Source organism: Phocoena sinus, chromosome 1 (genome assembly GCF_008692025.1).
Source record: "Phocoena sinus isolate mPhoSin1 chromosome 1, mPhoSin1.pri, whole genome shotgun sequence".
NCBI classification, from domain to species: domain Eukaryota; kingdom Metazoa; phylum Chordata; class Mammalia; order Artiodactyla; family Phocoenidae; genus Phocoena; species Phocoena sinus.
This window is the reverse complement of record NC_045763.1, coordinates 34832285-34844597: the sequence shown is the minus strand read 5'-3', so window position 1 is coordinate 34844597 and position 12313 is coordinate 34832285. Positions and strand designations below refer to the sequence as shown.

Here is a 12313-nt window from a genome sequence, read left to right as displayed (position 1 = left end):
CCGTCTGACTTGTTTCACTTAGCATAATACCCTCCAAGTCCATCCATGTTGCTGCATGGCAAAATGGCAAAATTTCATTCATTTTATCTTAGTAGTATTCCTGTGTGTGTGTGTGTGTGTGTGTGTGTGTGTGTGTGTGTGTGTATGTCACATCTTCTTTATCCATTCATGTGATGATGGACACTTAGGTTGCTTCCATATCTTGGCAGTTGTAAATAGTGCTGCTATGAATATTGGGGTGTGTGTATCTTTTCAAATGAATGTTTTTGGGGTTTTTTTTGGCTATATACCCAGGAGTGGAATTGCTGGGTCATATGGTAATTCTATTTTTAGTTTTTTGAGAATCCTTCATACTGTCTTCTACAGTGGCTGCACCAATTTACATTTCCCCCAACAGTGTATGAGGGTTCCCTTTTCTCTGCATCCTTGCCAACATTTACTTGTGTTCTTTTTTGATGATAGCCATTGTGGTTTTGGTTTGCACTTAGCTGATGATTAGTGATGTTGAGCATCTTTTCATGTGACTATTGGCCATCTACATGCCTTTTATGGGAAGAACTGTCTACTCAGTTCTTCTTCCTATTTTTTAATTGGATTGTTGGTTTTTTTGATGTTGAGTTGTATGAGCTATTTATATATGATGGATTATATATGATGGTCATATCATTTGCAAATATTTTCTCCCATTCAGTAGGTTGTCTTTTCATTTTGTCAGTGGTTTCCTTTGCTGTGCAAAACCTTTTAAGTTTAATTAGGCCCCATTTGTTTATTTTTGCTTTTATTTCCTTTGCTTTAGGTGACAGATCCAAAAAAATATTGCTGTGATTTATGTCAGAGAGTGTTCCTGCCTATGTTTTCCTCTAGGAGTTTTATGGTTTCTGGTCTTACATACATTTTGAGTTTATTTTTGTATATGGTGTTTGTTAGAGAATGTTCTTTTACATGTAGCTGTCCAATTTTCCCAGCACCACTTTTTGAAGAGACTGTCTTTTCTCCATTGTATATTTTTGTCTCCTTAGTTGTAGATTAATTGTATGGTCAACTGATTTTCAACAAGGGTGCCAAGACAATTTAATTAAGAAAAGAATGGTCACTTCCAAATGGTGCAGGGATAACTGGATATCCATATGCAAAAGAAGAATTTGGACCCCTATGTTACACCATGTTCAAAAAGACTTAAATATAAGAGCTAAAAACATAAAACTTTTCAAAGGAAACATAGTTGTAAATCTGTGTGATCTTGGATTAGGGAACAGTTCTTAGATATGACACTGAAAGCACAAGGAACCAAAGGAAAAATAGATAAGTTGGGCACCATCAAAATGAAAAACTTTTGTGCATCAGAGCACACTATCAAGAAAGTGAAAAGACAACCCACAGAATTGGAGAAAATATTTGTGGATCATATATGTTAAGGATCTATTATCCAGAATATGCAAAGAACACTTAAAACTCAAAAATAAAAAGATAAAGGACCTGGTTTAAAAAAATGGGCAAAGGATTTGAATCAACATTTCTTCAAAGAAGATATACAAATGGCCAATAAGCACATAAAATGATGCTCAACATTACTAGTTATTAAGGGAATGCAAAATAAAACCACAATGATATACTACCTCACACACACTATAATGGCTACAATAAAAAAGGACAGAAAATAGCAAGCATTGACGAGGATGTAGAAAAAATGGAACCCTCATACATCACTGGTGGGATTGTAAAGTGGTACAACCTATGTTAAAACAGTTTGGCAGTCCTCAAAAGTTTAATCATAAAGTTACTGTATAACCCAGCAATTCCATTCTTAGGCGTACCCAAGAGAATTGAAAACATATGTTCGCATAAAAACTTGTACACAAATATTCATTAATAATAATAGCCCAAAACTGGAAACAACCCAAATATCTACCACCTGATGAATGGATAGACAAAAAATGATATAGCCATTCAGTGGAATAGTATTCAGTAGTAAAGAATACAGACATAAAAGCCATATTGTCTGTTTCCGTTTATATGCAAAGTCCAGAACAGGCAAATGCATAGAGAAAATAGATTAGTGGCTTCTGGACAACAGTGGTTGGAGGGAAGAATGAGAGTACCTGCTAGAATAAATGGAGTTTCTTTTTTGAGTGATGAAAATGCCCTGAAATTAGATAGGGTGATGGCTATATGACCTCATGAATATAATAAAAACATTGAACTGTGCACTTTAAGAGGATGACTTTTATTGTATGTGAATTATATATCAATATCAATTATGTATCAATTATATAAACGTATTTGGAGGAAGCGTCAGATTAGGTAATAGACTTGGGAGTCATTCATAGAGGCAATTATGTAAGGAATAGGAGGCAATTCCCTGGTGGCCCAGTGGTTGGGACTCCAGGCTTTCACTACTGAGGATGTGGGTTCAGTCCTTGGTCAGGGGAACTAAGATCCTGCAAGCCACGTGGCACGGCCATAAAAAAAAAAAAGAATGGGAGTAGATTCTTTGTAGGAGTGCTGTCCAATAGAATTTTTCTGCAGTGATGCAAATGTTCTATATTTGTGCTGTCCAATTAAATGTTTAAAAAATACTAAATATGCATATAAAACAGTCAGAAAAGCTGTATACCAAACTGCCACAATGCTTCCCTCTGGAGAACTAAAAAATGACTGGCTTTGGAGTACAGGCCTAGAGTAACTACTTACTCTCGACACCCGTGCTTCCTTTCCTTAAAAAAATAATGATTTTGTCTTGTTTTCAAAAAGTTAAACAGTTACTTTCATGACCACCTGCTGCACCACTAGGACTGGAAGGCATTCACAGTGTATTCTATGTGAATGGCCCTCCTAGAGCACAGAAGACAATGCAAATGGTGCTCTCCCAAGCCATGCAACATATATATATATATATATATATATATATATATATATATATACTTATAACTGGCATATATATATACCTATAATTGGTATATATACTAATTATAGGGAAAGTGTCTCCTAGAGCCTCATCAAATGTAAATTTCTTTCCTTTCCCTAAGAAAAAGACCCTTAAATTCATCAGCTTCAGTGTTCAGATATTTTGAAAATGACCTTAGACCCATGCAGAGTTAAAGTTGTCTTTGTTGTCATTAATGAAGAAGAAAAGCAGAATAACCACAACATATAACTGCCTGTAGAAACAACATCCTCCCGCACCCCTGGTTTTTGCACCGCCACCCAATAACCATGTGAAGGAAAGGCGATTTGTGTCGGAAATGGCTTTGGGCTCCCTGCCTAGTTTGTGTTGGGCTTACTTTTCTAGTTTCTAGGGCTGGGCCAGCAGTAGGGCCAGGAGGATCAGTGGTCAAGCCAAAGGTAAAGATAATGAAGTCTGTGTTTTTGTTGTCAGTGGTGTGGTTCATCAAAGAGCTGATTGGGGCAGCATCCATGAGAAGATATGTCAGCTCCTGATTCCCCTGCGCACTTCCATGCCCTTCTACAACTCAGAGGAAGAACGGCAGCATGGCCTGCAGCAGCTGCAGCAGCGGCAGGTAGGGCTTACAGGACGGTTGCAGGGTTAACTCACGGGTGCAGAGAACCTGCCCAGGGAAAAGGTTGTACTGTGCGAGGTCACTAAACTATAACCTCTGAGGGCAGAGACTGGGTTTTATGTAAAATATGTTTCTTTCAAAATTAACTCAAATAGAAAGGCAGAACATTTTAGATTGTCCTGAGACACTACAGCTTTGCTAAACTAAAATTTTATTAAAAATGTAAGAATAATCATTTAATAATTTTATATTGAGCACTCATTTATGCCAAGCACCAACCTAAGATGAGAAGGTACTTGTTCCTGGACCTTGAGGAACTCACAGTCCAGAGTTTGCCTTTTTAATCACCTATTTTGGGTCTCATGTCCGCCTCAATGCAGACAGGCTCACTGTGTGCTCTCGAGCAGGTCATCAGCCCTATCTCCAGGTGTACCTATATCCACCATTGCCTTTTACCCTTAGACTGTCTCAGATAGTCTAGGTTTTTTTTTCCACAGAAGCATTTGATCGAATTTTGCTACACCGTAGCCCAGAAATATATCTTTGAAGGAAAACATGAAGATGCTGTCCCAGCAGCTTTGCACTCTCTTCGCTTCCGCATGAGTGTTCATGGCCTGAGTTCAGTAGAGCTGGTACCTGCTTACCTGCTGTTGGCCGAGGCCAGCCTTGGTAAGTGAAACTGACTTGAGACCCCCTGGAGCCTGTAAGAAGTGCTATACTGGGTCATATCAGTGGCCAAAACACCCAGCTTTGGCAGTGGCACCAAGATACCTTTTGTGGAAGAGCAGGATTGCTGTAAAGTTTGGCACAAGGTGGGGAAGGAGATGTCATGGACTTTCTGGTAAAACTGAACGAAATCCACTCTAGCTGGCCTTAGCAAAAGGAAGAAATTTATTAGGACGCTGAGGTAGGTGTCCTAAGGGAAGTGAGACTTCATGAGATACTATACTCAGAATGCTATAACAAACCAAGGCTGGTGGTCTCTGTTTCTGTCTCTTGGGTCTTGGGGTCTTGTTTCTTGTGTCTGTTTCTAGGTTTCTCTCTCTGCATCTGCTTTATTTTCCATCTCTGCAGACCAGCTTTTTCTACCCTATTCTTACTACAGAAGACAGCTACCCCAAAATGTCAGATGTAGCTGAATTTACATTGAATTTACATATCCTCCAGGTTCAAGGTGGGTTATAGAAACTAATTAGCATCTGATTTCCAATGTTAAATTCCTGGAAGAAAGAATTGTGTTGACTCAGCTTGATGGCGGCATCTATCTGTATCTACCTTTGTGTCAGGGTCACATAGTTCAAACACAAAAATAGGAACCTGCTCCTATGGACAGCAGAGGCAGTTCTGAGAGCAGGGCACAGACGTCACACATGGTGGTTGCTACAACAGGAGAATTAGCATTTTTGAGGGGAATTAACATTTTTGAGCATCGATAGCCTTTTAGGTACTGTAGTACTACTTTATATCTTAACAGCCACTATTAAAAAAGAAACTTTTTAAAAAGTAAAACTGTAGGAAATACAGTACAAAGAACTTTTTCCCTGAGCTATCTGAGAGTAAGTTGCTTACTTGATGCCCTATGCCTTGACTACTTCAGTATGTATTTCCTACAGAGACGTCTCCTTCATGACCACAATACAACCATCATCCATGATAATCTACTGAGCAGACCCCATTCAGCTTTTCCAGTTGTCCCAATCACATCTTTACAGCAAACGGGTAGAGTCCAGAATCACACTTTTCATTTTGTTGCCATGTGTCTTTAGTCTCCTTCATTCTGGAATGGTTTCTCAATCTTTCCTTGACTTTTATGACTTGAATGCCTTCAAAGATTAAAGGCCAATTATTTTACAAAATGTCCTTCAATCTGAGTTTCTCTGATGTTTCCTCATGACTGGACTGAGGTGATGTGTCTTTGGCAGGAATATCACTGAAGTGATGCTGTGTTCTTCTCATCCCATCCTATAAGTTGGCATATGTTTTTATTTTGTCCCATGATTGATGATGTTCATTTAAGTTACTTTATTAAGGTGGTGTCTGCCAGGCTTCTTCTCTGTAAAGTTACCCTTTCTTCTCTTTGCAATGAATAAGTATTTTATAGAGAGGTATTTAGAACTATATAAAAGTTCCATTCCTCAACAAATTTTCAATGAATTCATTTATTTATTTATATCAACATAGACTGTTGTTTCCCTGTTTTATTTAGTGGGTTACAATCCATTACTATCATTAATTTGATGTTCAAACTGTCCTTGATTTGGCAAGTAGCAGCCCATCACACTGGCTTCTGTGTCTCCTTAACACATCCCCATTGTTCTTTTTTTTGGCTACATGGCTTGTGGGATCTTAGTTCCTCAACCAAGGATTGAACCTGAGCCCTAGGCAGAGAAAGTGTGGAGTCCTAACTACTGTACTGCCAGGGAATTCTTCCCCATTGTTCTTTGATCACTTTCCTGCTTTCTGGAACATACCTCCAAGGAGTCCTGAGTTCTTTTAGCAGAAAATGGAATTTAGAAGCCAAGAATTGTGCACTGGACATACTCGTTGCTATTGAGGTATGGCTGCTCCCAGGCTTCTCAATGGACAGAATTAGGGAACATGTGTAAATATAATAAGGTGTATATGTGCATTATTTCTAAATCTCCATCTCCGTCTCTACATCTGTATCTGTATATGATCATGGGTCCATAGGAGTACATTTAAATCCACAGGGTTCAATCTCATTTTCTCCCATTCCATGTTTATAGCTCCTTTTTCTGACAGTGAGAATGCTGGCTTCCATTTTCATTGATGTATTTATATATTTAATTGGTTACCCTGTATGAGCCAACCTCCCATCTCCAATCCTATCCTTTCCCCTTGAAGATGCCCTCCTCTCGTTTTGGGGGCTCTGACTCCTATTCTGGGATGCCTCTTCTGTATGGACCCCCTCCTCACTGGTTTGGGCTCCGACTTCATACCAGGCCACTTAGCTGCAAGAATGCCCTCTTTACCCTACTCAGATCTGACTCCCCATTCTGGACTGTCCCTCCTCCCAAGCTAGTGGAAGAACACCAGACAAGGAAATACAGCCCAGGCTCTCTTTATCTCTGACACTGACTAGCTATGGGATTTTGGAAAAGTCACCCTAGCCTAAATCCCATCATGTTTTATTTGGATTACTACCTGCCAGCTGGTCTCTGCACATCTTCCCTGGCCTCCTTCCAAGCTGGTCTCCAAACAAAATGTGACCAAGTCACTCCAATAAATAAAGACCAAGTTCCCAAAGCAAGCTATGAGTCCCTGTTTGGTCCAGCCTTTATGAATTCTCTCACCTCACCTCTCATTCTTTTCTCTCTCCCTTTCAGTTGTGTTGGCCTTCTCTCGGTTCCTCAGAAGCACTGTGATGCTTCCTTGTTCTGGAAGGTTCTTCTCTAGCCACTCCCCCCACTTCTCTTCCCCTCCCCTTCACCTAACTAACTCCTATTCATCCTTCAGGTCTCAGCTTGAGTCACCACCCCCCGATTAGAACCCTTTCCCAAACCCCCAGATTGGGTCAGGTCTCTTTTTATGTATCCACTTAGAAACCTCTTTCTTTTTTCTGGGCACTTACTTTGATAATAATTAAACATTTTTTATGACATTATTTAATTAAAGTTCCTCTCCTGCACTAGACCATAAGTTCAGGGAGAACTGGGACTCTGTCTATTCTTTCTTCTCGGAGTGTCTTTACATCCAGCACAGTACTTAGTGCAGGGAAGGTACTCAAAAACTCCTTAGAACCTGACACCTAAGTGGGAACTATGTAAGCATTTGTTGAATCTGAGTCCTCTTCACAGGATTGTTTTGAGGTTTAAATGAATTTATGTATTACGGACAGGAAAGTGCTTTGCAAGCAGAAAAGTGCTGTTTAAATGGAAGGTTTCATTCTAACTCCCACAGTTACTGATTTAAAACCTTGCCAACCTTTTTGAAAGTCTAAATAAATCACATCCCCTGTGGACATGCCTCTCCAACCTTAGAGATTCCTCCAGACTGGAGTGGAAAAATAAGAGGCATTCATACTTTTTTTCAAAGTAAAACTTTGGAATTTTAACGCACTAGAAATGACATTTTCAGTAACTCTTCAAGGAGGAGCCACCTTACTCATCTTCCCCCACTGTTTTTAGTGTTTTGGAACCGTGAGAAGCTAGGTAATAAATTCCAACTCTTTTTTTTTTTTGCGGTACGCGGGCCTCTCACTGCTGTGGCCTCTCCCGTTGCGGAGCACAGGCTCCGGACGCGCAGGCCCAGCGGCCATGGCTCACGGGCCCAGCTGCTCCATGGCATGCGGGATCTTCCCGGACCGGGGCACGAACCCGTGTCTCCTGTATCGGCAGGCGGACTTTCAACCACTGCGCCACCAGGGAAGCCCGAATTCCAACTCTTTACCAGCCATGTATCCTAGTCATCAAGCTTTCTCTTACCTTAGGGCTCTCACACATACCACCTGGAATGCTGTTTTCTCCCTCATATGGCGGATTTCTTTTCAACCTTCAGGTACCTGCTTAAACACCACATTCTCAGAGAGGTGTTCCCTAATCATCCAAAGTAGGTTTCTCTGTGCCTTTTTTGATCACTGTGTTCTGTCCATTTCCTTCCTATCACTTCATTTTTTGTTTCTTTATTGTGTAACGAATTCACTCAACTGTGAACTTTTTAAGGTCAGGGATCCAGCATGCACTGAGCATCCGGCAGAGTGGTAGAGACTCAACGGATTAGATGAATATAGGGTTGAGTGAATGTGCGGTTTCCTCCTCTGATATTTCTTTTGCAGGATTGTTGGCAGACTTAAATCCCAGATGCAGATGGCCTAGCCTAGTGTAAGGCATGTGTAAGGCATAGGGTAAGGCAGGCCCTCAGTAAATGATTCCTTTTGCTTCCCCTGAGTGCCTCACAGCCACACCTTTGAATCATCTGTGACTGTTTTATTCTGTGCTCCTTTACTTTCATCCACAAGTCCTGCAAAATCTTCCCCCATAATGTCTCTCAGATCTGCCACTAACCCAGTGTATGCCTGCTGTGTCTCACCCTTAAGACAAGTACCACTGCTCCATGAATTAGCCATCCCTTCTCTCTCTACTGCATATACCCTGAAAGTCACCCTTCAGGATAGTCGCACTTCCTTTGGCAACTTTAGGTCTCTGTTACCTCTACTCCATCCCTACACCTCTCCAGGTAAGCGCTGTATGTAGGAGGGCATGCCTGAACTTACCCACTCACTGGTCACAATCTTAGTTCTGACCCGCTTGTCACAGCTTGTTCTTCTCACCTCATTATACCCTGCTCTCTGAATATGCAGCCTTGTAGTTTTTTGCTCGAAAGTAGGCTTTTTCCTTTGGGACTGATGCTTGTTTAGATGTGGTTCAGCTTGACCTGGGGGCCTTCCTTTTTTCAGCAATACCTCTGTAAATGAGAACTGGACAACGAAACATGTAAATTTCCAATATATATCAATGCCCCCTACCAATTGTTTCCCAAGATAAATGTCTTAGCTAAGAGTCATTTGCTTCCTTAAATTTGATAGGGCCTCAGTCTAAAGCTCTTATTTTTTTAAGCAAAACCTGGATGGAAAATGTGGCTCGCCTATTTAAGTAACATGAGCCAGGATCATGGGCCATGGCCCCTTGATTCTGATCTAATATTTTCCCATTTTAGTGTGAGCGTCGGTCAGGCAGTTACTTGTTACCTCTTGTTGACTGCTTCTTCCTCACCTCTCCTGTAATTCAGAGAGGTATGATTACAGCCAGAATAAAGCAATGCTTACATGTGAAGTAGGCCTGGGAGGAAGCACAAGAAGAACAGAAGGTTGACTTGTGAGGGATCCGTGTCTTCATCTCCTGACCCTTTACTGATGCCATTTCTGCTGCAGCACCCATCACACAGAACCCTTCACACGCAGGGCATGTCTCCTGCTCTGCAGAACGTTCTCAAAGTAGTTTTCTGCTCACTTCTGACAACCTTCCTAGGAGGCAAGTGTAGGCAGGAAACTATTACGTATCTTCTTTTTTTTTTTCTTGTCTTTTTTTATTAACATCTTTATTGGAGTATAATTGCTTTACAATGGTGTGTTAGTTTCTGCTTTATAACAAAGTGAATCAGTTATACATATACATATGTTCCCATATCCCTTCCCTCTTGCATCTCCCTCCCTCCCACCCTCCCTATCCCACCCCTCTAGGTGGTCACAAACTACCGAGCTGATCTCCCTGTGCTATGTGGCTGCTTCCCACTAGCTATCTATTTTACATTTGGTAGTGTATGTATGTCCATGCCACTCTCTCACTTTGTCACAGCTTACCCTTCCCACGCTAGGTTCTTCATGACCTTTTTTTTTTCTTTCACAACTAAACAAAAAGAGTTAAGTGTCAAGAGTATTTGAATATTAGAAATAAAGGTGACTTTCACTTAACCACATGAAATGGTTAATCACATAACCATTCTAGCTCCTGAATGTCTCTCTTATATACTCCATCTTCATTCGCTGCCTTAGTTCAGGGTCTAGTACGTGCCTGAACTATTTCAAAAGTCTTCTAGTGAGTGTTTTCCTTTTCCTCCTCCCTTCTGGTCTCTCCTTGGCATAGTGCCAGAGGACTCTTCTAAATCTAAATCCGGTTATCACTCCCTTTCTGAAAATCCTCTAGTTTTTATCCACATGCATCAAGCTCCTTGGCACGACTTCCTACGCCCTCCGTGATCTGTGCCCTGCCTACCTCTTTAGCCTCATTTCCTGCCACTTGATCCCTTATACTTTGTGCCCCAGCATCACAGGCCAATATATAGTTCTCTAAGCACAGCACACCATTTCATATCTCTATGACTTTGCATATGTGTTAATTCTCCCTGAGATGCCCTCCCTCCCTTAACTGTCTAGAAAACTTATATTCATCCTCAAAACTTAGCTCAGACTTTTCTGACTATCTTAGCTTGGCTGCTATGACAAATACCATAGACTGGGTGGCTTAAACAACAAACATTTATTTCTCACAGTTCTGGTGGCTACAAGTCCATGATCAAGGTGCCAACAGAGCTGGTGTCTGGTGAGAACACACTTCCTAACTTGTAGACAGCCGCCTTTTCTTGCTATACCCTCACATGGCCAAAAGAGAGATCATCTCTCTCTTGTCTCTTCTTATAAGGGCACTAATCCCATTCATGAGAGCTCCACCCTCATGACCTAATTACCTCCCAAGGGCCCCACTTCAAAATACCGTCTCATTAGGGATTAGGGCTTCAACATATGAATTTGGGGGGAACACAAACATTCAGTCCATGACACTGACCATGCCTCTCCCCACTCCATTGTCCTTCTCTACCCCATCCAAAGAATTAAACATTTCCTACTGTCTTCCACTTCCAAACCTTATAACGTTACTGTCATTGCATTTACACTATATTACAAATATACTTGTTTTCATGTCTCCATTCCGCCAACCAAGCTGTACATTTTTCAGGAGTAATGGCTTTGATTCATCTTTGAATTCCTATCCCTTAACACAAGGTCTGGCACATAAAAAGTATCAAATATACATATACATATATTTTAAAATTGAGATATAATTCATGTACCATAAAATTCTCCCCTTTAAAGTACAATTCAGTGGTTTTAGTATATTCACAAGATTGTGCAACCATCATCACATCTAATTCGGGAACATTTTTGTCACCCCAAAATGAAACCCAATACCAATAGCAGTCATACCTCGGTTCCCATGCCTACAGTCCTGGGCCACTTACTAATCAATCCACTTTCTGATTTGCCTATTCTGGAAAATTTATATTAATGAACTCATACAATGTGTGGCCTTTTGTGTCTGGCTTCTTTCACTCAGTATAATGTTTTCAAGGTTCATCCATGTTGTAGTATGTATCAGTACTTTATTCCTTTAGTGCCTGAATAATATGCCACTCATGAATAGGGAAAGACTATACTTTGTATATTTACTCATCAGTTGACCAACATTTAAGCTGTTTCAATATTTTGGCTAATATGAATAGGCTGCTATGAATATTCACGTACAAGTTTTTGTGTGTCAGTAAGTATTCAAGTCAATGAATAAATGAGTGAATAGGTGATGACTCGTATTTCATCATGTGTTCTCTGGCTAGGATATGGATTATAATCTTTATTTCTTTTGGGCAGGTCTGGGCCGGATCGTCCAGGCTGAGGAGTATCTATCCCAAGCGCAGTGGACAGTCCTCAAATCGGCTGAATGTTGTCATGCCACCCACTCCTTACTGCATCGGAACCTGGGGCTTCTCTACATGGCTAAGGAAAACTATGAGGAAGCCCGTTATCATCTGGCCAATGATGTAAACAAATTAATAACACCCGATTGTTTCTGAGAACAGCTCTGTTTGTTTGTTGTTGTTTTCTTTTTACTGAGCATTTCTCTGAAACTTTCTGTGTACAACTGTCTGTTTGGTGGAGTATTAGCAAGAACACAATTCTAACGACCTGAATTCAAGACTTTCCACTTTCTGCCTGTGCATCCTTGTCCAGGTCACATCACTTCCCAAGCCTCAAATGCTTGGGGGATGATAAAGGGAGGCAGAAGAGCATCCTGGTTAAGAGCAGGGCTTTACTCCTGGTCCCAGCTCTGCCATTTCACCAGCCACACAGACTTGGATAAATTATTTAACGTCTTTCATCACCTATAAGACAGTAATCATAAAATAGTCTCTGCCTCATTGGGTCATTGCAGAGATGAATAAGAGGGCCCAACATGGGCAATACTTTGGCTGTGATTTTGATAAATAACATGAACGTCTCTACT

General features: G+C 40.8%; 1 protein-coding gene across 2 annotated transcripts in view; it reads left to right on the top strand.

The window, feature by feature from the left end:
* ZMYND12 (zinc finger MYND-type containing 12) overlaps positions 1–12313 on the top strand; it is a 36875-nt gene that overhangs the window by 7372 nt on the left and 17190 nt on the right. The window contains exons 2-4 of one of the 2 annotated variants that reach the window (XM_032641620.1): positions 3377–3518; positions 4016–4187; positions 11680–11849. In XM_032641620.1, coding sequence (XP_032497511.1) covers positions 3377–3518; positions 4016–4187; positions 11680–11849 — 484 coding nt within the window. The remainder of the gene's footprint in view (positions 1–3376; positions 3519–4015; positions 4188–11679; positions 11850–12313) is intronic. The other variant, XM_032641628.1, reaches the window with a different exon arrangement.